Here is a 24,969-nt window from a genome sequence, read left to right as displayed (position 1 = left end):
AGCTGAATAATACTCCATTGTGTAAAAATACCACATCTTTCTCAACCATTCCTCAGGTGATGGGCATCTTGGTTGTTTCCAAAATTTGGCTATCACAAATTGTGCTGCTATAAACGTAGGCACACATATATCCCTATGATATGATGTTTTCAGATCCTCTAAGCTCAGAAGATTTTAAAAGATCCATAAAGATTTAGATATTTTGGTGATTTTTTTTTTTTAGAGGTTAGATATTTGAGCAATGTCTAGAATCCTTTGGAGTCATCTTAAGTATATTATTGCTTTACCAAAACTATTAAAGTATTAAGGCTGATTAAATCTGATTCAGGATACATATATATATATTTTTTTTTGATTCAGTGTATTTTTTAATTCCTAATGAGAAATGAGATTATTGGAATAAACTAGTAGGAAGAAAAGAAAACTGGATTTAAAAAAAAGAGGGCATTTTTGTTTGAAGTTCCCAAGTTATAAGAGTGATTGAAAAATATGGTAAACGTTGTAAGGTTTTAAAAAATTGTTATAGTAAAAGACATTGTCAGTCATCCCCCTCAGCTGTGAGCACGCTGTCCCGCCCTTTCACCATCTGAAGCAGTCCTAGAAGACTGTTGTGAGTGTCGTACAAGGTATGATTGCAGATACAGCAAATGCAGCTGCTCGGTGCCATCCAGGGAAAAGCAGGCTCCAGAGCGTTGCGTCCCTGCCAGGGTGATCTGGTCCTGTGGCAGGGAGGGCCCCTCCCTGGCAGGATGGCTTTGAAAGGTGAACACTGCAATTGATTTCGGACTTCATTGTGAATGAAGACACAAAAGAGGACTTCAGCGTTGCTCGAGAGTGCCAAGGACCAGGGGAAGAGGGGGGTTAAGGGGAGTTAATATGTTGATGCTTTAGTGTCTTACTGCAGTCAATTTTTAAAATTTTAAGCATTTCCTGTATTTTGCAGTCATACTTCAGATACTAATTGTTGGGTTCTTCTATTACAAATTGCCATCTTCAGTGCAGGTGCTTAGTTCACAGGTGTCAGTGTATATAGTTAGGCAGGGTGAGAATCTTTCCAGTTAACTGCTAGATTCAAAAATCTGGAGATTCTCAGGATCATTGCCTTGCCCATCTTCTGCGTATAACTGTATGGCTTGCCACTGTCATGTTTCCTAGCTCTCCTTTCCTTCTCTTAATTAGTTAGTCCTCAAGTTCTTGCTTTCCTTTTACTTGTATTATACCTTTCTATTTGTATTTCTTCTTTTGAGTTCTTATACTAGGGAAACAATATGATGTAAGAAGTAAAGCCATGCTGTTATGTTGAGCTGTGGGGGACTCAGGTCAACAATTTCTGACATTGCCAGTGAAGTGGAAGCCCCAATACTATTATGGACTACTGGACTCTTTTAGAATATTTTTTGAGTTAACACACGTATAATATTCAAATGACAGAACTAAAAAAAGGGGATACAGATGAATGTCCATTTTGTATCTGTGTATTCAAAATGGTTAGGATAGATACATATTTACATTCTTTCAATGAATAGAGGGATTTGTTCTAATAGTGTTTGTAAGTAGGATATCATGTCCGCATCTTGTACAGCAAATAACCACTAGGGAGAGTATGCAATGTGTTAATTGTTGAAAGTGTCCTACCAATTTGATTTGAAACTGTCTCGTTGCTATTTGTTTCTCAATAAAATTATGGAAAAAAAAGGATTCGATTCTGCTGGTTATATTACAAACAATACATAGCAATGTGATATGTGTATTCATATTAAATGTTATTTTAAAATAAACTGTACTAATAAAAAATTTAAAAAAACTATTAGGTTCTTGCATATTCGCTATGGTAATGGAACATAGCAAAGGCTTAATAGTGTATATTAGGCATAGACACTGTATTCAGTCTCAATCTCTTTTTACTTAAGTGAAGAATCTTAAGACACAGAGATTGTTTGCAGAAAGATGTGTACCTAGCAGGCTGCTGAGCTGCATTCACATTTATTTGTTTATTTTTTGTATTTTAGGAAAGGGTCTACAGGGTGTTCAGGGTCTCACTACTCGATCAGACTCTTAGTGATCCGCCTGTTTATAGCCTCCCAAGAGCTGGGATTACAGGCATGTGCCACCACAGCTAGTCCCGTTTGCCATCAGTGTGCCCTGGGGGTGGGGCTGGCACGGCAGGCCCAGGGATTGATCCCTGGCTCCTGTGCCTGCTGGCAGGCACTTTAATCCACTGAGCTGTTTGGTCGGCCCTTTTGCATTCACATTTGAGCTGCTCTGACTTGAAAGCTCTTACAGTTTATGTACAGTAATGTCCCCTTATACCTCGTCTGTGTGGTTAAGAGTGTGGGTGGGTATAGTGCTGCACACCTGTAATCCTACTACGTGGAGGCTGAGGCATGAGGATCCCTATGAGTTCAAGGCCACCCTGGGCTACATAATCAGCTCTGGGCCAGCCTAAATTGCATAGTAAGACCGTGTTTCAAAAAACAAAGGAAGTGGGCTCTTGAGTCATTCTTGCTTGGGTTCAAGACTTATCTGTTCTGTTTACTAGTGTGGATAAAGTATCCATCGGTTTCTGTCTCTAAAACAGGCAGTACTGGTACCCACCTCAAGAACTTTAGGGTCGGGCTAATTCATGGAAAGTGCTAAGGACTGTGCCTGACACTGTAAGCTCTGGCTGTAATTTGTCTGCCTATATTTATTGCAATACTGGGAATCAAACTTGGAACCTTGCACTTGCCAGACAGAGCACTTAAGTTGCTGAGCTATCTCCCTGGCTCTTCTGGCTGTAATTTTAAAAATATAATTTCTTTCTAAGATACTATGTTATTTAGATTCAGGTTGTCCTTTCCACTGTTTGCAATAGGCCTTTGTGGTAAGTACGGTATAAACATAAAATAAACTTGCTGTTCTTACTGCACCAGGGAACCTTGCTAAAATTCTGGGCAGTTTTTGCATTTAGTGAGAAAGGTCCTGACCTAGGCTGTAGTGTTGCTTCTGGTTCATCTGTGTGTGCCAGTTCTGTGGCTGTTGGCTTGAAATTTCTGTCTCATAGAGAACATGTGGGAATGAAATGAAGTAACAAATGTGCAAGAAATTTGAGTTTCCGGGGCTGGTGAGATGGCTCAGTGGTCTAAAGCACCTACTTAGAACAAGCTAAGCAAAGCACAGGGACCGCGGTTCAATCCCCAGCACCACATGCCAGCCAGCCCCGCTCCCTGGTGGGCTGAGCTGGCCACACACACACTAAATAAAACAAACAAAAAAAAAAATTAAAAAAAAAAAAGAAATTTGAGTTTCATATTTTATTTTATGTATTTGGTACAGGATCTCGCTATGTAGCTCAGACTCTAGTGATCTTCCTGTTTCAGCCTTCCCAGTGCTGGAATTACAGGCCTGCGCTACCCACTCCGGACTTAGTGGCTCAGCACGCCTGGGGGTGGGGCCAGCGTGGCATGTGGTGCCGGGGATCAAACCCTGTCCCTGCGCTTGCCCAAGCAGGTGCTTAGCCCGCTGAGCTATCTCTGTTATTCTATACAAAGGCAAAATCCTGGGGTCAGGGATTTAGCTCTGGCACAGCACCTGTCTGGTAAGTGTGAGGTCTTGAGTTCCATTTCTGCTACCTCTCGCTCCTGGAGGCAAAATCCTATAAACCAAAATTGTGGGGAAGGTTTCAGTGTATTATTGTTGGAGAGATTGATGCACCTTATCAATGTCCTTAGAATTAAATAGCTAGTGATTTATACTTCTATAAATAGGATCATGTTCTGTAGCATAAAACTGGCTTCACACACACCTTTCATGTTTATCACAACTCTTTGATAGAGGAAGGGGAAATTTAATTTTTGTGATTATATCTTTGTATAGTATTCGTTTGCCCAGTCCTCCTAAGCTAAGCAGTCCTCCAAAGTTTGTGACTGGGAGCTTGAACAGCAAAAATTGTTTCTCACAGCGCTTGGGAGGCTGAAAACAGGAGGATCACTACGAGTCTGATCTGTGTAATGAGACCCTGTAGGCCTGTACTAAATACTTAAAAAAAAAAAAAGAACTCCATGGTATAAAGCTTGAAGGGGATGCAGGTAAGCCTATAAGCATCTGTTGAGGGAATCTAGTGCCAGTGATTTGACGCTCTGGTCCACAGCTAGTGCCCTGCGCCCTGCCTGGCACAGTGGTGTCGTTTCCCAAGCCACCATGTATAAGGCTGTCTGGCTTTTCTTGCCATCAGGGAATAATCTGTTTTAGGAACTGTTTCGTATATGTACCCTGACTTCCCATCTCATTTGTTAAGCATATTTCTTTTATCTAGATAGAAAAATGTCAGACCCCTCTAGGTAGTAAATATTGTTTCTATTTAAACTATACAAAATATTCCAGGTATTTCAGCATTTTCTTGAGTTTCTGGTTTTCAGAAGTATATGTTCCTTTTTCCTCATTTTCAGAGTAGCAATACATCTACCTTCAAGAGTGAGATAGTGAAAAAAAATTTAAAACTATATGATTTTACAGTTAAGGGAGAACATTTTAAACCTTTTTTCCTATGGGTTCTTTTATTGTTTTGACTTGTGTTTTAAAAACTTAGCATATCAGTACTGTTTGCAGTACTGTTCAGTTATTCTTAAATATGTTTTTTATCCTTTTGATGAGTTATACTGATTTGTGAATCTTAAACCAGCCTTTGGCATGATCCTTAGGGATGCACATTTGCATTTCTAGTTATTCTCTAGGACTTGGTGGGTGTGTCTCGAGAAGGTAGCCCGTGGACCTTTTCACTTTTTAGTAGTGTCCTCATCAGACTGTGGCACGGTGTTATGCTGGCCTCAGAAAATGAGTGGAGCAATCATCCCTTTCTCTCTTCTCTGGAAAAGATATCGTGAGATTGATGTAATCCCTTAAAGGTGTGGCAGAGTTTGTTAGTCATGTGAGTTGATGTGAACCATTATGATGTGTTCAGTAGCGATAGAACAGGGAGGAAATTCTGAAGATAGTCCAGTCACTGTCATAAGATCACCTGGGCCCAAGCTCCAGTGGCAGTCATCAGAACTTCTCACTGACTCCGGGTGCAGTGGCACACACCTACCGCCAGCCAGCGCTTGGGAGGCTGAGGCCGGAGGATAGAAAGTTGCAGCCCAGCCCAGGTGACTTCCGTGGATAATGCGGCACCCTTGCTTTAGGACAGGAGTGCTGACTGAAGATGGCATTTTAGGAAAATGAAGGGCTAGTAAACATAGTCATAATTTTAAGATGTGTCCTGATGTTTTAAATGATGAAATGTAAAATGAATGACTCTTTAGTTTAAGTAATATTGTCTGTGTTTTGGTGAGTACACAACAAGAAAAACTTTGTCATCTCTGTAATTCTAAGGGAGGAAAGAAGGAAGTAAGTTAAATTAGGTGCAGTCCAGCCTGGCTGCTGGCGCACGCCTGTAATCCCAGTGCTTGGGACGCTGAGGCAGGAGAATGATTTTGAGTTTGAGACCAATGTGGGCTACGTAGTGAGTTTGAGGCCAGCCTGAACTGTACATAAAACAAGACCCTGTCTCAAAAAGACAGACCAAAAAAAGAGAGGATGGTCTAGCTGTTGAAGTTCCATGCAACCATTACAAGATGTGGAACATTTTTTATAGAACACCGGGAACTTGGCTTCTACATAATGTTTGACATGTTTCTATCAGACTAAACTTAGTAAGAATAATAAAAAACCATAAAACAAGAAAATCCCCCAAGTCTGTCTGAAGGCATCTGAAAACTAATAAACAGTCAGTTCCTTGAGAGAAGACGTGATGGTGTTTCCCCGCTCAGCTCAGCTACAGTTTCATATTTCAACTAATGGAGATGTAACTGTGAAGGGATTTGATGAGTGTAATTAAATAATTAACATCTGAGATTTTTCCCTAAAGGAAAGGCCATCCTAGCGCAGTGATGACCAGCCTGTAGTCACCCATGCTGCAGGTTCACCAGCACTGTCCACCACCATCCCAGAGTGCTCTAATGGGTCAGCTGAAAGACTGTGAGGGCAGAGCTGAAGCTTCTGACAGGAATTCCAGCTGTGACTTGCAGCATCGCCTCCTGCCCAGGAGTCCTAGCCTGCCCCCCCCCCCCCAAGGCCAGTCCCCAACACTTGAGTAAGCCAGTTCCTTGGAAGAAATACTTCTGTGTATACATATGTGCGTGTAAACCCTCACTCACACTGTTGGCTCCTTTTCTCTGTGGAACTCTGACTGACAGGAGAAATAAGCTGAGGTGTGCTGACATGCTGAGTCACTCTTCCTCACCAGAGTATTTGGAAGCCGCTGCCAAGAGACCAAGAGCTGAGCTGGTGTCAGCATGAAGAAGCTGAGGGGGTTCAGCAAAGTCTTTGTCAGCCTTGTGCTAGGGACACAGGCACAGAACAGGCCCTCCATGCAGGAATGCCCCCAGTCAAACACCCCAGGTTTTCACTAGGAGCCAAAAGGAAAGGATTGGGAACATGAGTGGTAGCTTCTCTTGTGGGTCATACTTTCATAGTGCAAAAGCTGCTACAGATAGTTCCTAAAAAGACATGATTGTTCTAATAAAACTTACTAAAAGGGCCGGCCAAATAGCTTAGCAGATTAAAGCGCCTGTTTAGGCAGACACGGTGGCCAGGGTTCCATCCCAGTGTGCCATGCCAGCCCCGCCCCTCGAGGCGCACTGAGAAGGTGATTTGAGGCTGGGCAATGTGGCGTATGCCTGTAATCCCAGCGCTTGGGAGGCTGAATGTAGGTTGAACACAGGTGGATCACTATGAGTCCGATCTACAGTCCCTGTAGATCCTGTACTAAAATACAATTAAAAAAAAATTACTAAAATAGGCAGTGGGCAGTATTTTTCCCATTTCCGCCATACAAAAAATGAGTAACACTATACCATTCTTTCTTTTGTGTGTGTGTGTGTGCAGAGTCTCACTTCACAGCTCAGACTCGCAGTAATCCTTCTGATTTCTGCCTCCCTAGTGCTGGGATTACAGGCATGTGCCACCATGCCTGGAGTCCATCACAGGCTCAGTGTGCCTGGGGACAGGGCCAGCATAGCATGCGGTGCCAAGGATTGAGGAGAATACCATTCATTCTTAAGGATACTTGAAAATTTAGTTAAAACTAATCCCAGGGGCTGGTGAGATGGCTCAGTGGTCTAAAGCACCTACTTAGAACAAGCTAAGCAAAGCACAGGGACCGCGGTTCAATCCCCCAGCACCACATGCCAGCCAGCCCTGCCCCCTGGTGGGCTGAGCTGGCCACACACACACACACACACACACACACACACACAAATAAAATTAAAAAAAAAAAAAAAAAACTAATCCCAGAGGGACCAGGGATATAGCTCAGCATAAATGCCTGCCTGACAAGAGCAAGGTCCCAAATTAGATCCCAAGCATTGCCAAAAAGACAAAAACAAAGAACAAGGACTAATTCCAGTGACTAATTAGCAGTAGACTCAATTATGCTATAATGTTCTCTGAACACAGTGGAGTAAAGTTCAAAATCAATAACAAACTAAGAATATTCCTGTTATGGCTTATATCTAGGTGTCCCCTCAAAGCCTCAGGTGGTCATAGATGGGGCTTTTGGAGGTGGCTGGATCTAGGGTATGGAATGCTGGGTAAGGATGACACCCTGAATGTGAGTGCTACCCACCTGGGTAGCCTGGATGGAATATAAGACAGAAAGAGCTGTTGTGATTGTTGACTGCTTTGCTGTCTTCTGCCTGTCACGAACTTTGTCCTCTGTGATGCCCCTCTGCTGTGCCAGCCTGCTTTGGAGCCAGCTGATTTTGGGCTGAAACCTCTACAGACTGTGAGATCAGTAATACACCTTTCTTCCCCTAACTTCAGATCTTGGGATTTTTGTTTTGACAAGAAGAAAAAGTAATTATCCCTGTCACGGTTTGTGTCCCCTAAAGCCTCATGAGTCCTAGGACAGCTTCTAGGGTTTGTGATTAATTCTTGCTCCAGTGTGGGGATGATGGGTATGAGTGCTACACTCACCCTGGGCAAACAGCCTGGGTGTTACATAAGGGAGGGAGAGAGGGGCTTGCTCTTGGCTCTGCTCTGCTGCCGCTGAGCCTCCCTCCTTGCTCTTGCTACTGTGCTGTTTTCTACTGTAATGAACCGCTGCCCTCTGCCATGTGCCATTCTGCCTTGGAGCCAGCTGATTATGGACTGAAACCTCTACAAACAGAGCCAAATGAACGTTTCTTTCCTTAATTTTGGGTGTTGGGTATTTTGTCCCAGCAACTAGAAAAAAACCAACTGAGAGAATTCCAAATCACAATGAGATGTAGAAAACAGCCTGAATGGAATAAAAATTAAAATGCAATGTATCAGAACTGGTTGAGTTAGGCTGAAGCCATGCACAAAGGGAAATGTATAGCTTTAATCGTGTGTTAGGAAAGAATGAAATTCATTACCAAAATAGCCTTCTCAACAAGGTAGTGATATAGTTTAATTATCCTGATGGATATATAATGGAAGAAGTAAGGAGCCAGGCAGAGTGGCACACACTTGTATTCCAGCATTTTGGGATGCCAAGCAGAAAGAATCCATGAAGTGATCTTTGCTCCTGTTCAGTTTTGGTTTGAGCTGCACTTTGTCTGAAAATAGGAGAGCGACACCTGCCTTTTGGGGGCCTTTTCCCATTGCATGAAATGTTTTCCATCCTTTGATTTTTAGTTTAGGATATCCTTTTTGGATTCCTAAATGTGTTTCTTGTGTACATTTGTTTCTTGGTCCATTCTGCCAGCTTGACTGGGGAATGAAGACCATTCACAAAGAGAGTTACGACTGATGGGTATGACTTACTCCTTTCATTGCATTATTTTCCTGTTGCTGATTCCCTTTTCTGCTTAACTGGTCGCCCTGGTGTATTTGTTCTGTGAGACCTTTTATCACTGTTAGCTTCGTCATCTCTGTCTGGAATATCTTTAAGGATTTTTGGGGGGGTTTCGTGAGCAGCTGCTGAAGGATAGACAGGCAGTAGCTAGATAGCTGGAGTGGAATATCGCAAGATCCCGTCACCAAAAGAAAAAGAAAAGAAATCTCTGGGGATGTAGAGTATGCCAGGGATCAGTCCTGTTACGGCTCCTGTCCTAGAGTATGAAGGCTTACTGCCTATAAATTACTGATGGCTTAAGATTCCTTTACACTGCCAAGTGGAAATGAGCCCGGTATGGACTGTGTGCTCAGCCGGCAGGCATCCGGAATGCTCAGGAATGCTCACAGTAGTCAGGGCCACTCAGCAGAGAAGGGCTGCAGGGTGCTGTTAACCAGTGGAAAGGTGGTTCCCGCTGCTCTTCATTCTACCTGGTCAGCACGGGTCTTGCTGTCCTTTGGTGTGTGTTCTTCATGGCTTGGGGTGAGCTGTATGACTGCTTTTGTGGCCACTGTATTTTTGAGGTTGCTTTTGGGGTTAAGCATAAGATAGGGAAGGTGAGAATGAGAAAAAACTTGAGCACTGCAAGTTAAAGCTATTTCTTTTTTAAAGCTTAGTTGACTTCTCATGCCATTTCTTTTTGCATTGTAATTGTGATTGCTTTTAATTTCTTGGTGTTTCATTGCTGTAAGAGTGTTTATAGCATTTTAAAAAACATAGGCAGATTTTCTTTGTATTCTTTACCTTCCCCTTGTGTTTGTGATACAAACCTCAAATTATTGTCCCACCACTTATGTTTACAAGTGTGCTGTCCAAAGTTGAGGGACCTGATATGCATTTGTGGGTAAAGCTTAAAACTACTCCTTGTAGTAGATTTATCAGCGTTCCTAGTGACTTGGACAGGACAGAGGAAGCCCTGTTTTCTCAACCTAAAATCACAGAAAAGTTTGAGATGCCTGCCCTTTCTCATGCAAACAAGAATGGGAGCTGTCACTCCTGTCTGGCTTTCATGCTGTGGGAATCCTTGGAAACCAGTTTTGTGGATTCTAAGTGATGCACATTTCTGTCTCTAGGATTTCTCTGTGATCAAGCAGATAGTGGAGGATACAGGACCCGAGGATGAACGTTCACCGTGGCAGTGACTGCGACAGCTTATTGCGGCCCGAGGCCAGCTGTGTAGCAAGTGATGCCTTAGCTGCTGCTCAAGAAAAGGAAACGAACAGCCCAGCCTCGTCTGGTCTTCACAGTCTCACTTACCCCTTAGGTGCCAGGAACGAAGGTACGGCGATTAGCTCCTACACTTGAGCGTCTGCTCGGCCTGGGAGGCATGGCTGTTCTTAACCTGACTGAATGTTAGCCAGGTAATTGGCTCAGCATGTGTATCACATTTCTGTCAAGCTGGCGTTCACAAAATCTCCCCAGCCTAACACTCCTACTTGGTGATGGTGGCATAGGGCAATGGGCCCAAGCTTGGAGTCAAGACAGATTCAGCTTCCAGCTCTGCTGTTTAATAACTGTCACCACAGATGAGATCCTTACTCTTTCTGAGTTCTGCTTTTCTTAATCTAGAAAAACTGTTCATATTCTTTCTTGAAAGGCTGGTGGGTTAAGTTAATGTGAATGTGCTTTATTAACTTAGAGGCTCCCTTTAATTTTGAACATGTTTTTACAGTAACCTTACTATTTAAAAAGTTAATAGGTTGCTGGGCATGGAGGTGCATGCCTGTCATCCCAGCAGCACTCAGGAGGCTGGGACAGGAGGATCACTCTGAGTTTGAGACCAGCCTAGGGTACAAAGTGAGCTCAATGCCAGCCTGAAAGGTAAATAATAGGTGCCTTACAGGAATCAGGAGAAAAAGAGAAGCCAAGAGCAAAATCATGCATAAGCATGGGAGGTTCAGTTGGACACACTCTCCTGGGTCCTGTGGGTAGACACACAGCATCCCAGTTTACAGGATTGAGATTAGACAGTGTGTGTCACATTTTGCCACATGTTGTGGGCTTGTTTGTTTTTGGCAGAACTGGGGATTTGAACTCTAATCTTTGCACTTGCCAGGCAAGTGCTTATTCTACTGAGCCATCTCCCCGGCCCCCATATTGTGGGTATGTGCTAATTTAAAAAATCTCAAAGCCATGAGAGTATTTTGGTAGCCAGAAATGATTACAGAAACTCCATTTTAGGAAAATACTTTATCCTGCCTTTCTTAGGGACAGTGTTTTCATAGAAGACCTAGCAGGCTTCTAGATGAGAATATTAGCAGAATTACAATTAAGCAAGAGTGCACCGAGTGTAACGTTTCTAAGAAAATGTCCTATCAGATCTGTATTTTTATCGGCAAGCGATCACATTTCCATCAAATGCTTCAGTGCATTCCCATTGTCTAGGCGGAAGCTGTACGCTGCCTGGGGACTGTCGCCCCATGCGAGTGTGAACCCCCTGCCTCTGCCTCTTCCTGGACGCTTCCTTCTTTCTCTGCTCTGAGCTCACAGATGAGGCCTGAGACTGCTCAGAGCAGGTGTGTGTCCAGGGGCATCTATCCCATCAGTTACTTACAAGTTGGATGACTGACTAGCTCTACTTCTTGTCATACTTTTAAACTTGCAATTTAAAGAATATCCAGGCTAATAGCAAGTGTCATTTACTGAGCAGCGCCTTAACTCGGAATTTTACACACAGTGCATCCTTCGGCACAGGGACGGTAACCTGTGGTCACGTCCAACTGCTGCTTGCTTTTCACATAGAACTATACTGCATTTCGGCCATCTGCCCACTGGTTTACTTCTGTCTACTGCTGCTTGCCAGCTGTAGTGGTGAGCTCGTAATCTGCAAAACCTAAAATGATGTACTTTCTGGCCCTTGGCAGAAAGCTTGCCCATTCCCGTCTAGGTGATGCTTGATAACTACTCCCCTCGTGGCGCAGATGAGGAGACCCAGGGCGCAACAGGCTCCATGTGCTGCGTGGGTCTTTCTGAGCAGGCTGAGCTGCGTGTGCCAGCTGTCGGGAAAGCGTGTGTGGTGGCTGCTACAGTGGGCACAAGGGGGAACCTGTGTGGCTTCTTTTCTGGTCCCTGTTCAGGTAGTGTGCAGGTGGTGCTGCTTCCTTGCGCTCAGGCACCGACCTAATTCAGTGACTGCACTGTTGAGGCAAAAGTAGGCACCCTCGAGGGCTGCTTCTCTTTGAAGAACAGCACTGGAAATGCGAAGCCGGCTGCTGAGCAAGGTGTTTCCTGCCTGTGCAGTCTGCTGTGTAGACGAGGGCCGTGCCCGGCACTTCCCTGCCCAATAGGGTGTGGACTCTTAAGGAGATTTTTGGTTTAGAAGTTTGCTTCCTTTTGTTAACTATTTTGTCATCAGTGCAGGAAATTAGACTAATTTCCCAGAGGTTGTGGTGGTGGATAGTTGTATACGTGTTTAAAATGCATGAGGGACGAAAGTGAGACATTCAGTTTTACTGTGTAACCTTCTATTTAAAAAAATCTTGAAAAAAGGGTAGAAAAAGGTCAGCTAAGCTTGCCAAGTGTAAGTGATGGGGTAACTTTTAAGTCTGTGCTTTTGTATGTTTGAAATTTTTAATTGAAAAATAAATGCATTAGTAAATGTGTTAGTTTTACAGCAGTCATATGGTAGTGTTTGTGCAAGTCCTCCCGTTGTCCTCAGTGTCCCACATACCTCCTGTGCGGTCCACGTGAGGTTTGCAGTTCCCAGTACACTCTCGTACTTTATTTCAGTTGGTTATCGAAGCAGCCCTGTGAGGTAGCCAGGGTGAACACTGTTATCCTCATTTTATTGATAAGATCAGGTTTAGAAAAATGAAATAACATGTGGAAAACAGATTTTTGGTGATTCTAAAACAAAAGAAGAGCGAATCCCAGGGTGGCCGGCATGGAGCTGTGGTGCCGGGCGAGGCCTCCCTGTGCAGAGCTGTGTGCTTGGCAGGAGCCTCCCGGCCATGGACCTTTCGGGGAAACAGTACAGCAGAGGCTCCCACTCTCAGGACGGAAAATATAAAACAGTGCTCAAGAATGTGAAAATTAATAGTTGTATCATGGGGCTGGTGAGATGGCTCAGTGGTCTAAAGCACCTACTTAGAACAAGCTAAGCTAAGCAAAACACAGGGACTGCGGTTCAATCCCCCAGCACCACATGCCAGCCAGCCCCGCCCCCTGGTGGGCTGAGCTGGCCACACACACAAAATGAATGGATAAATAAATAAATAATTCTTTAAAAAAAAAATAGTTGTATCATGCAGCAACATTGAGCTTCTAAAATAAAACAAAATAGATTGTTTTGTAGGGAGAAAAATAAAATAGAAGTAAAAGCAAATTGCCTTAGCACCTTCCTTAGGAGATTTAGAGGGAGTGCAAGGGTCCGCTGGGGCTTCACATAAATTCTTCTCTATGGATTAAATTTTTAAACCATCTATGCAATTTTTTTTTTTTTTTTTTTTTTTTTTTGCAGAACCGGGGATTGAACTCAGGCCCTTGCCAGGGAAGTGCTTATTCCACTGAGCCATCTCCCCGGCCCCTATGCAATTTGTTTTATATTTTGTTTTGTCTTGTCTTTTTGAGACAGGGTCTCACTCTGTAGTTCAGACTGTTCTTGAACTCACTTTGTAGCCCAGGCTGGCCTTGAGCTCGCAGTGATCCTCCCAGGTGCTGGGATTACAGGTATTCGCCACCACACCTGGCATAGTTTACATTCTACAGGTCTTTTCAGCTGCGTGTGGTGGTGTACGTTTATAATCCCCATTCTGGGGAAGCTGAGGCAGGAGGATCACTAAGAGTTTCAGGCCAGACTGAACTATGGAGAAATACTGTTTTAAGAAAGCAAAAAAAAAATTCTGCCTTTGTTCTTTGTTGATTCCCCACATGTACTTGGGAGGAAAGTTCAGGAATACCCAGTATGAATCTCTATAATAGAGTTTAGTTTAGTTTTTTAAACTTGCTGTAGGCAAGCAGTTTTGGCTTTTGCCCTGTGAATATGCAGAAGCTTGTGGGGGTGGGGATAGGTGGGTGTTGTGTTTTGTTTTGTTGGTTCATTGTTTCAAAAGGAAGACAGGGTTTATTTTCTTCTCAAGTGACTTATTTGTCTGAATGGTTCTTCAGATCTTTCCCAAGACTATGCCTCTTTGCCAGCGAATCTTCAGTTCCCTCACGTAATGCCACTTTCCGAGGACATCAAAGGCTCTTGCTTCCAAAGTGGGAATAAACGAAATCATGAACCTTTCATGGCTCCAGAAAGATTTGGAAACAGCAACTTGGGCTATGGCGGTAACTCTCATTCCCAAGCACCAGAGAAAGTGACACTTCTCGTAGATGGCACACGGTTTGTTGTGAATCCACAAATATTCACTGCTCATCCGGACACCATGTTGGGAAGGTGATTGCTAACTTGCTTCTAAATCACTCTATTCTTTATAAACAGAAGTACATGCTCCCTACCTTGCATTGTATTGCTTATTTTTCCACCTTTATCCTCTCATGAAGATGATCAGCAAACTAGTAAAGCCCTGTGTTGGGTAGTTCCTGGAGGGCTGCCGGGTACCTTGCACAGAGCCTGGTAGGGGTGGGGTATGGCTCAGGTGGAGCACTGTCTAGCGTGGGCAGGGCCGGTGTTCCACCTAAGCCCCGCACCGAGGGCTGGAAGCAGCTCAGCAGAAGCGAGTAAACTGCTCAGCACCGCAGAACATAACTTGCCAAATCTCATCCTGCTCTTCTGAGCTCACTGTAACAGGTTCCAAATTATGCGTGTCAAAGATCCTTGGGTAAGTGGATCCTAAGGTTATGTTCTTTTTTTCTTTTAAGAAAAAAAAAAAAAAAAAGCAGTAACAAATGTTTCCTATGACACAGAAGAGCTTTTTCACTGAAAAACATTTTATGTGCCATCTTGTGCCACATTCACGCTTGGCAGTAGATATTGTGCTGTTTTGTTTTGTGGGTTTTTTTTTTTGACTGTGGGTCAAAAAACAAACAGGGTCTTTGAGCTCACTGTGTAGCCTATGCTGGCCTCACAGTTCTCTTGCCTCAGCCTCCTGAGTGCTAGGATTACAGACGTGCACCACCACGCCCAGCTGTGCCTAATGCTCTAAGGCCTCTTCTTTTTTTTTCTTTTTGTCTTTTTGAAACAGGGTCTTGCCATGCAGTTCAGGCTGGCCTTGAGCTCACTTTGTGGCCCAGGCTGATCTTTTATTATTTTTTTTTTAGTACAGGGTCTACTGGGTCTCACTATGTAGATTGGACTTGTAGTAATCCGCCTGTGTTTAGCCTCCCAAGAGCTGAGATTACAGGCGCGCGCCACCACGCCCAGTCTCAATCACCGTCTCAGCACGCAAACCCCAGCCGTTGCCTAGGTGCTTTAATCCACTGAGCTATTTGGCTGGCCCCCCAGGCTGATCTTGAACTCACAATGATCCTCCTGCCTCAGCCTCCCAAGTGCTGGGATGACAGGCCTGTGCCACCACACCCGGCTCTCATTCAGTTTTTTCTAGTGGAATCTTTATTCCTAGCTGTTGTATCTTTCACGATGGTTCTCTTTATTCTTCATGCTCCAATCCCAGTTCTGCCTCTGCAAGATCCTTCTGTGGATGGTGAAGACCTACTGTCCCCATCTTGTGTCCCTGCTCTGCAGAATGGAGTTTAGGGACTAGAGACAGCCTGCTAGGACAAAGCTGGCCAGCAAGTACTCCTGAGCCTGGCCTGGGGGACAGGGGACCCTCTTTCTGGCCTTCCATTAACAGGAGAGGAACAGATTTGGATTAAGACTAAAAGATAATGACGACAGTGGTGCAGAGGCTTCTCATCTACTTGGAAGTAGTTTTATTTTGTATAAAGAGCTAATTTCACCAGGACTTTGAACTAACTAGAAATCAGAATGGCTCATATTCATCTGCCAAATCTAAGCTGAATGGAATGCAGTTATAAAAATGCATAGATGGGAGCATAAAGATTCAAAATGAACTGCTTAACCTAGAAGCAAAACCATATATATTTCTTAGACATATGAATGAAGATGAAATTAGAATATTAGGACACTTTCTAATTTGGCCATATGTTTTATCAGGCTCGTCTTCCTGTTCTCAGTCTTGGTGTCAACACTGTTTTCCCCTCCCCTGAAAAGTGGCCTTCACTGTAGGCTGGCTTTCTAGGGTCACTGCCTCTGCAGGTAGCGATCAAGGGAAGATGGGTGTTTCCTGGGGAAAGACCCTGGTTCTTTGCACCTAGGGATTGGTTGGTTTCCACAGGAAGACGAGAGGCTGGTTCTTCAGGGAGTTCATTGGGCTGAGCAGACCGACGCGCTTAGGCTGGTTCTGTCCCATGCTGCATCCCTGCTCCCTCCTAGGCCGTGAGCTTACAGATGGGGACACCAGTCACAGGGTGGGTGCGTGAGCTGAGAGGAGAGTGGATTAAAGCGGACTGCACCATTAGCACGATTAGGTAAAGCACCCTCAGCACACGTTCTGCTGGTGGTGGGCAGGAGGAATTGCACTCAGCGTGGCATACACTCTTGACTCTGAGCGCACTCAGCTGGACTCACACGGATGTCTAGTAGAGGGTCAGCGTTGGAGACTTATCGGGGAGCTTTTCTGTGCATCCTAGGTGATTAGGAAGGCATGTGACATGGAATCATTCTCAGGCCTTTGGAAAGCAGCCAGTGCAGCGGAGAGAGTAGCAGCTGAAAGCAGTGCTTCCCAGCAGGCGAGGGAGGGAAGTGGCAGGGAGTCCTACTGGGAAATCAGACCAGGCTGGTGAAGAGAGACTTGCCAGTCAGCAGGCCAAGGGCTCTCTTCCATCTGTTTCAGTTACTCTTCTCTCACTGCTGGGACAAATACTTAACACTCAGAATGAAGGAAGAAAGGTTTATTTAGCTCACAGTTTCCGGAGGTTTCAGCCAGCTCTGCTGGCTCTGAGGCATAGCTGCCCATGGCAGAGAGCAGCCTTTCATGGTGGAGGGAGGCAAGGAGCAGAGAGCAAAGGGAGTGGCAGCAGCCCGGCCCCTGGCCAACCTTTCTTCCCTCCTTCATTCTATGCAGATTACCTGCTGAAGGGCAGGCGTAGCATCCACACCCATAACTCCAACAATTGCAAACTCCTGAAGTCTGCCCAACCAAGACTGCTGAGGCTTTGGGGGGACACCTATAAACAAACTATAACACCATCCCACATCTCACACCCAAAAGTATGGCAGGAGTGCAGATCACAGAAGCATCAGGAGTGGAGGGGACCTGGGAGAAGCAGGAAGGCTGGGACAGATGAATAAGGAAAGCATGCCCGTACTGCTGCCCTCATGACCTCTAAGTTCATTCTGGGAGCCCCTGAAACGTGTCAAACTGCTAGAACCCCATTATCGCTCTCCTTCTACATGACCTGAAATCCCATCGTCAGAGTAACTGCAGGCTGCTAAGATGCACCAGGAAAGGAAAGCAGCACAGCTGCACCCACTGACACCAAGGGTGTCCAGGCAGCCAGCACGCTCCCGAGGTTCCCAGAGGCCACCTGTCAGTGGCTAATCTGCTGCAACCTCAGTAGAAAAGAACTTTTAGGGCCTGCTGTGTCATTCCTCTCTGCACACCCAGGCTGAGAGCACTGGCCTGCTTCCTGGCCCTGTCTGAGGAGTTTCCTAGTCTCAGCTGGCCCCGTAGGTAGAGACCTGATGCTGTGCTCGTCCCTTGCACTGGGAGCGAGCACAATGGAGTCTTCCAGATGAGGCAAGGAGGGCACAGCCTCGCCGGGGAGTTCTCCTGGCGAAGCTGACATGTTGCCTGGCTGTCTTTCAGGATGTTTGGACCAGGAAGAGAGTACAACTTCACTCGGCCCAATGAGAAGGGAGAGTATGAGATCGCCGAAGGAATCAGCGCAACTGTGTTCCGCACAGTGCTGGTGGGTAGTAGCGTTTATTTACCATCATAGCCTCTTCCTTAAGCATTCCAAACGGCCACATTACTGGCTTCAGCTGCTCTGTGTCCAGTCTTTGCCTTCCCTCACTTCCTCTTCTGAACTGGAGTCCTCCCTGCTGTGTGAGCTCAGTCCCTGTCAAGTCCGGAGTACCAGGGCTTCTTGCCCTGAATCATCATTGGTGGTGATCCCAGGAACCCCGCACCTCAGCAGAACCAACCAGGAAGCTCTTTGCCTACCTTTCTTTCTCTCAATCTGTTCACAGGATTATTATAAAACTGGTATCATCAATTGTCCAGATGGCATCTCTATCCCAGACCTTAGAGATACATGTGATTATCTCTGCATTAACTTCGACTTTAACACTATCCGATGTCAAGACCTGAGTGAGTACAGAACAGTTGCCTGCTGCTCCTGAGCACCCCAACTGTCAGTTGGCTTAGAAGCGAATGCTTGTTTTATTACTAAACGGAGTTTAAAGTGTAGGCTGACATGCTCTACAGAACAGGGGCTACTAACAAACCCATCCCCTCTCCTGCTTCAGTGTGTAGTAAATAAAGGGAACCCAGCAGTGGGTTTGCAATCAAGTTCTGCGAGCCAGGCCTGTGCTAGTTGACTCCCTTGTAGGTAGCTTGGTGTCACCTGATGGACCATGCAGAAAGGCTCCCTGACACAGGTAGCCTGCATAAGCCAGCTGCGTTCTTGCCACGATTCCAGTCGTCCTTAATCTAGTGTTAATCTCGTGCTTGAGAGGTGCTGACTTGCGTAACAACCCTGAAAGATGGTGCTTACTTCACTTAACAAATGAGGGCACTGCCACAGTCACTTGCTCAAAGCTTTAATCATTAAATCTAGGGCCAGAATTCAGATCATCTGACTACAGACTCCATGCCCTTACCATTATTCTCGGAGCCTCGGATGGTGGAATAAGCTCTAAGCCCAGTTACTTCTGTTGAGGCAGAAGGATTGCAAGTTTGAGGGTACCCTGGTCAATTTAGCAAAATCCTGTCTCAGAAATAAAAAGGGCCAGGGATTGGTGGGGTACACCTGGGTTTGACCCCCCCAGTACAGAAAGGAAAAGCAATTCTTTGAGGTCCACACTGCATTTCCCTGCAGTGTGTATGAAGGCCTGTAGACTTAAGGTTTGTCCGAGGTTGGTACACGCAGGGCAGTCCCTTGGTGTTGCCACACGCCAGCCTCTCTGTACTGTGTGATACTCCACTCCCAGACAGGGAGGGCCCAGCATCTTACAAGAGGTGCTATAGAGTCTCCCCCAAAAGTGGTTCCATTTCTTGTCGAATCATCTTGACACTGTGTCTGACCAAACGTCAGTCAGAGTGCACAGCGATTAGTTAACTTGAGAGGACTGAAATGTTTCAGAATGTGACACATGTGGCAGGCACCTGGGAATAGGAAATGCTTCTTTTAACTGTCCCCTTCTGTGGACCTTCCCAAGGACAGCAGCTGTAACCTTGTAGGCGATAGGTGCCTCTCCACGGGAAGCACAGCCAGCCGCTGCCTCTTTCCCCAGGTGCTTTGCTGCACGAACTGTCCAACGATGGTGCTCACAAGCAGTTTGATCACTACCTCGAAGAACTCATCCTGCCCATCATGGTGGGCTGCGCCAAGAAAGGAGAGCGAGAGTGCCACATTGTTGTGCTGACAGAGGAGGATTCTGTGGACTGGGATGAAGACCACCCCCCACCCATGGGAGAAGAGTATTCTCAAAGTAGGAGCCCTGCAGGGTCTCGATGTTTTTCACACAAAAAAATGCTGCCCGAAGCAGCCACCGACTGCTAGAGCCAGTGTGACTCGCTGTGGGGCAGCAGTGAGGGCGCTCCCCAGGAGGCTGGCCCCGTGTTGGGCAGCCACTGCTGTAGTTGCCACCTCTCCTTCCTGCACCATGCCTGGTCCTTCAAGATTCCAAGGCCAGCACCAAATCCTGCTGTCACTCTCCTGTCCTTTCGTTTTCAGTCTTTTCAAACTGGTCTCAGTTCAAAGCTTAGAATTCTTCTATAAAAGGATTTGCATTTAAAAGTCATGTAACAGCCTGCCTCGTCCACTGTTTGCCTGCTCAGTTTCTTGGTAGCCCCCAAGTATATTCCGAATGCATGAATAGCTGCATACTAGTTTTTCCATTTTTCCAAATGATACCTTATTCAGCCTGTGGCACTCTTACGGCTACACAGTATGCCATCGCACAAATGCGTTCTCGTTGATTTAACCAGCCCCGATAGACAGTCTGTGAGTTATATATAATGCATGGTAAATATCTTTGTAAGCAGTCTTCACATATGTATCCCTATAGATACTCCTAGAAACGGAAAGTCGAAGGCCTTTTGGTTTTGTAACTTTGATTGCCCTTGCCAGGTTCTCCTCCTTGCAGGCTGTTATGCAGCTTACACTCACATAACCACATGTGATAGGTCGGCTTCCTGCACCCTCACCAGTGTTTGCAAAACTTTACCTTGATCACTCCTTTCTATATTTTAGGGAAAGGTCTACAGGGTGTTCAGGGTCTCACTAGTAGATCAGACTCATAGTGATCCGCCTGTTTACAGCCTCCCAAGAGCTGGGATTACAGGCATGTGCCACCACGCCTAGTGTCTGATCTCAATTGCCATCTCAGCCTGCCCCTCCATTGACACCCCTCCCAGTGTGCCTGGAGGCACTTTAATCTGCTGAGCTGCACTCTTAATAGTTAAAAAAAAAAACAGCACCAGTAGTGCTGTTTCCAGTAGTTTTAATTTACATTTCATGAGCAAGGCTTTTTAGGTTTATTTTTTAAGTGAGGCTTCTTAATACCTACCTTTCTCTTCTTTTTTTCTTTCATTCTTTCTTTATAATAATGCCAAAAAGCTTATTTGAAAAGTGTGGGCTAGTTGGGTATGAGAGAAGTAAGCTCTGCAGAGCAAATTTGGGCCAAACAAGAAAAAATGGAAGTAAGCACCACGTTCGGACGCGGTGTGGGCTATCGCGCAGACTCCTGCATGATAAGCGAACACCTCGGAGCCGTTCCAGTGGCCTTTTCAGTGCCTGTGCCTCGGGTCCATTGCAGAGCTAGGCTGTCGGTCTTACGGTTTGCGAGAGCTCTCTGGGTGGCGGGTACAATAAGACAGGCTTTCCGTACTCAATTGTCCTTTTAGCTTTGTTAATGGTGGTTTTGGCTTTGCACGGATGCTATATTTTTCTTCTATGGCTTCTGGGTTTTATATCATACTCAGAAAGTCCTTCCCTACCCTGAGAACATAAAAATTTCTTTCGTGGTTCCTGTATTATTTCACATTTAATCTTTGACCTGTTTGGATTCTGTGTCAGTGGTCAGGTGCACCTGTGGTAGTTGGCGTAGCTCGTGTCCTTCCTCTTACAGAGGTCTTCGTGACTAACTCCAGTGTTTGTTTTATTTCAGTTCTGTATAGCTCCAAGCTCTACAGATTTTTTAAATATATCGAGAATCGAGATGTCGCTAAAACAGTGTTAAAGGAACGAGGCCTGAAAAACATTCGCATCGGGATTGAAGGTAAGAGACCCCAGTCGCTCTCAGATTGCACACTCGGGAAGCGAGCTGTAGCTGGCCACAGCGCATGAATTCAGAGTTGAGCTTCCCGGGGGCCTGGAGAAAAGGCGAACAGGAAAACTGCTTCTCATGGGAAGGGTTCCTATTTCTTTTTGTTTCTCCTTTCTCCTTCCCTTTTGCTCCAGTTGGAAAAGTTTTTAGGTTTGAGTTTACTCTTGTCAGGATAGAGAGCATTGAGGGCAGAGGGCTGGTGGGTGAACTCCAGGTCTCGGGCTTCTCGTGGGGGTGGCAGTGCGGGTGCTCTTGCTGAGCGTTTCTGGGCGAGAAGGTCCTTTAGGAAGTACAGCTGGAGGGCTGGAGCCAACGACGGTGCCTTTGGGCACGGTCTGGGTGCAGTGACAGTTCTTCAAATGGTGTCGGACCCTGGCTCCCCACCTCCTTTCACGTTTGCTTTTGAGAGGAAGGAGAAAACATGCAGAGCAACCCAATTTGCCACAATCATGAAATAGCCTTTTTCTGTTTCAGGTTACCCCACCTGTAAGGAGAAAATAAAGAGAAGACCCGGCGGTCGGTCTGAAGTTATCTATAATTACGTACAGCGGCCCTTTATCCAGATGTCATGGGAAAAGGAAGAAGGGAAGAGTCGCCATGTGGACTTCCAGTGTGTCCGAAGCAAGTCCCTCACGAACCTGGTAGCTGCTGGCGAGGACGCCTCAGAGGACCAGGAGATACTGATGCACCACCCGCCCCAAGTGGATGAACTGGACCGGCTCAACGCCCCCCTTGCTCAGATGGTTTCTAATGACTTTCAGGATTAGGGCCTTCAGGGGTCCACCCTCGCCAGAGGGCTTCCGTGTGGTTGTCGTCTCACCCTGACCCGTGTGTCCCCTGCATTTGGTCTTCCTGTAATTAACGTGTGTCATTTGTGGTAAGTTTGCGCCTCCTGGCAAGGGATGAAAAAGCCTCTGGTAATCAGGCTACCAGCTCGGCAGCAGCCCTGGTAACTTGAAAACTTGGGGGTCTGGTGCTGTTCGCTGAGTCTGCGTTAACTGCAAAAGCAGGAAGGGAAGTCAAGACTCCCGTCACCTCATACTTAGCAAAGCAGGCCTCATCACCCTTTCTGCTCTGGTTCTGTTTGCTTTGTCTTACATCAGGCAAATGCACAGTAAGGGGCAAAGGGAACAAACGTAAGAAGAGACGATCTCTTCTAAAAGAATGCCGGCCCTGAGATGTTTACAAGAGTGAACAAAATGCCAGGCCTAGGCCTCTGCGCCTAGACTGCAACTGGAAAGAATAGGCTCATTCAGACCGCGAAAGGAAATCGTCAGGAGCTGAAATTCAGTTTCCACGTTAATGCAGTGAGCAATCCAAAACCACACAAGGCGAGTTCTTTCGTAGGAAGAATGACTTATGTTTATGAAACCTTTTTAACTTTAAGGTTCATGAATTCAAAGTGCTGACTGATTTGGCAAGAGACCCCCCCAAGGCAGGCCAGTTGTGTTCTCCTGGCTGGACGCTGGCAAGCCCCTTGGGTAGCCCTGTGCCACAAGTGTGCAGTTTAAAGCAGCGTCTTGGGTTTAGAAGAGCACGCAGGAGAAGGCACTTGGGGTGAAGCTGGGTGGGAAACTACAAAATGAGCCCCAGTGCAGGACTTCTTTACACAAGTGCTTCTTGTACCAGGGAGTTTGGAAGGTGTCAGTGAATTCTGAATTTTAAAATACCCTAGTAACCGCTCACACACAGGGTAAGAAAATGATGCTGTGGTCTCCAGGGAAGTCAGGCCAGGCCTTGCCACCTGATGTGCTATCACCTCTGTCAACACTGCACAGTGGGTGACAGTCCAGGTCGTCTCCGTGACCCTACCATCCTCTGACATGTCTGTGGGTGCTAGCAGCAGAGCTAAATGTAGAGTCCCAACATGAGACAGTTGTTCAAGAATTATCTCCCACTTTCTGGTCCCAAGTCTCCCAGCACTTAGCCCTCCTGGATTGTGAATGGGTGCGTGGTTTCCTTCCAGTTCCTTGGTGTGAGAATGCGACTGGTTTTCCTGAATTCATCTCCTGCAAGCTGCTATAGGGCAAGCAACTTGATTTCTTCAAAAATAAAGTTGGGTGCCGAGAACTTCTTCCTGGCTTGAGGAATAAGCATTATTTGGGGAGCTTCCAACTGGGAGCCATCCTTCGGCCTCCACCTCCCAAGTGTGGTGCTCATGGGCCTGCACCCCCCCCCCCCCGGCCTAACAGTGTTCTTAAGGGAGTTGGCTAATCATAGTGGGAAGCAGTGTTCTGTTCCTCACAGGGAAAAAGCAGCTAACCATCTGTCACCTGGAGTTCTGGTAGCCATGGTGTCTGTGGGGCCCTGTGGGAGGGGGGTGTTTGCAACCAAGTGGCTCCTATTTACCGTCACAGGTGGTCCCATGACGGTGCTTCCTTCTCACTTCTCAGTGACTTCCATGCCACCGGAAAGCTAATTTCAATCTGATGTTTCTGTTGGCAATGTGAAAAACTTCTTGATGAAGTGTAAACATGCCATAACTAACACTTTAATATCCATTTCTTCTTTAGGTACGAAGTTGTGGAAGTAGGGCATATACCTGACACTGTATTCTGTGTAATGATTCTCAGGCTTTTAGAACTAGGGACCTGCTAGGCGTTGTGGTGCATGCCTATAATCCCAGCATTCAGGAGGCTGAGGCAGGAGGGTCATTGTGAGTTCAGAACCAGCCTGGGCTGCAAAATGAGCTCAAGGCCAGCTTAAACTTCAGAGCGAGACCCTGTCTCAAAAAGGCCAAAAAGAGAATGGAACTAGGGACCTTCTCCACCGCTGGAATTTAAGTTAACATGCTTTTGGCCTCAACCAGTATGGTTTGAGCTTGTGGAAATCTGTGAAGGTTAATCTGCAAGTGTCATCAAATGGTGGTGACTACTTGAAAAGGGGACCACTTTCTTTGTACCCCCCGCCCCCATCCGCTGAGCTTAAACCTTGGCATCACTGTAACTTGGTGGCCAGTCAGTTCTTGCAGAGATGAGGACCAGGTTGCGGTCATCCCTTCAGAGCCAGGTTATTGGCCAGATAGGCAAATGTGGAACTTGGGTTTGGCGTCTTTTTTAAGTGCCTAAATAAGCCAGGCTGTTCATAGAGGGTCTTAGAGCTTCTCAGCAAGCCAAGTCGACCCTGAAATTGAGGGTGGGAATCTTGAGTTTGTGCCTGCATCATTATCTTACATAATTGGTTAAGAAACCGCCATTAGCAAAGGGACAGTGCTTGTCACATTATTTCAGGATTTCTCCAAAGTAGAAGAAAAGTTGGAATGGCAGCAAAAAGGATAAGGAGGAAAGCAGCCGGATTTCCTACACAATATGATAGCTAAAATTATTTTAAACTAACCCTTCGGGACAGGTATGTTATCTGATGCCTGTAGGCCTATGAAAGAAGACCAGTATAGACGGGTCTTTTTCAGTTAGTGTTAGAAAGGGTCAGTCTTTATTAAATAAATATCCAGAGCACAGGTTTTAACTCCGTCATCAAGTGTAACGTGAAGTCCAGCTTTTAGGATTCAGTGCCACTTCTTGCCATCACTTGGAATGCTTAACCGGACATAGCTCGGAAAGCAAACGGATGCCTTGGGGCGGAGCACGGCGCAGTCTAGATGGGCTCACCTTTGCAGGAGGAACGGCCTGACTTC

The 24,969-nt window shown here is 45.8% G+C and overlaps 1 protein-coding gene across 3 annotated transcripts in view; it reads left to right on the top strand.

Annotated features, from left to right (window-relative positions):
• Window positions 1-23,405, top strand: part of Kctd20 (potassium channel tetramerization domain containing 20) — a 27,398-nt gene extending 3,993 nt beyond the window's left edge. Inside the window, exons 2-8 of one of the 3 annotated variants that reach the window (XM_004624189.2) lie at window positions 9,949-10,154; window positions 13,982-14,255; window positions 17,650-17,752; window positions 18,033-18,153; window positions 19,299-19,496; window positions 21,177-21,287; window positions 21,810-23,405. In XM_004624189.2, the coding sequence (XP_004624246.1) occupies window positions 9,995-10,154; window positions 13,982-14,255; window positions 17,650-17,752; window positions 18,033-18,153; window positions 19,299-19,496; window positions 21,177-21,287; window positions 21,810-22,102 (1,260 nt within the window). In that variant the 5' untranslated portion in view covers window positions 9,949-9,994 and the 3' untranslated portion in view covers window positions 22,103-23,405. Of the gene's footprint in view, window positions 1-9,948; window positions 10,201-13,981; window positions 14,256-17,649; window positions 17,753-18,032; window positions 18,154-19,298; window positions 19,497-21,176; window positions 21,288-21,809 lie in introns of those variants that run through there. The other 2 variants (XM_023720393.1, XM_023720397.1) reach the window with 2 other exon arrangements.
• The last annotated feature ends 1,564 nt before the right edge of the window (window positions 23,406-24,969 follow it).

Source organism: Octodon degus, unplaced genomic scaffold (assembly GCF_000260255.1).
Source record: "Octodon degus isolate 3935 unplaced genomic scaffold, OctDeg1.0 scaffold00005, whole genome shotgun sequence".
Classification (NCBI taxonomy): domain Eukaryota; kingdom Metazoa; phylum Chordata; class Mammalia; order Rodentia; family Octodontidae; genus Octodon; species Octodon degus.
Note: the sequence above shows the minus strand (reverse complement) of the source record. Positions and strands in the feature narration are given on the sequence as shown.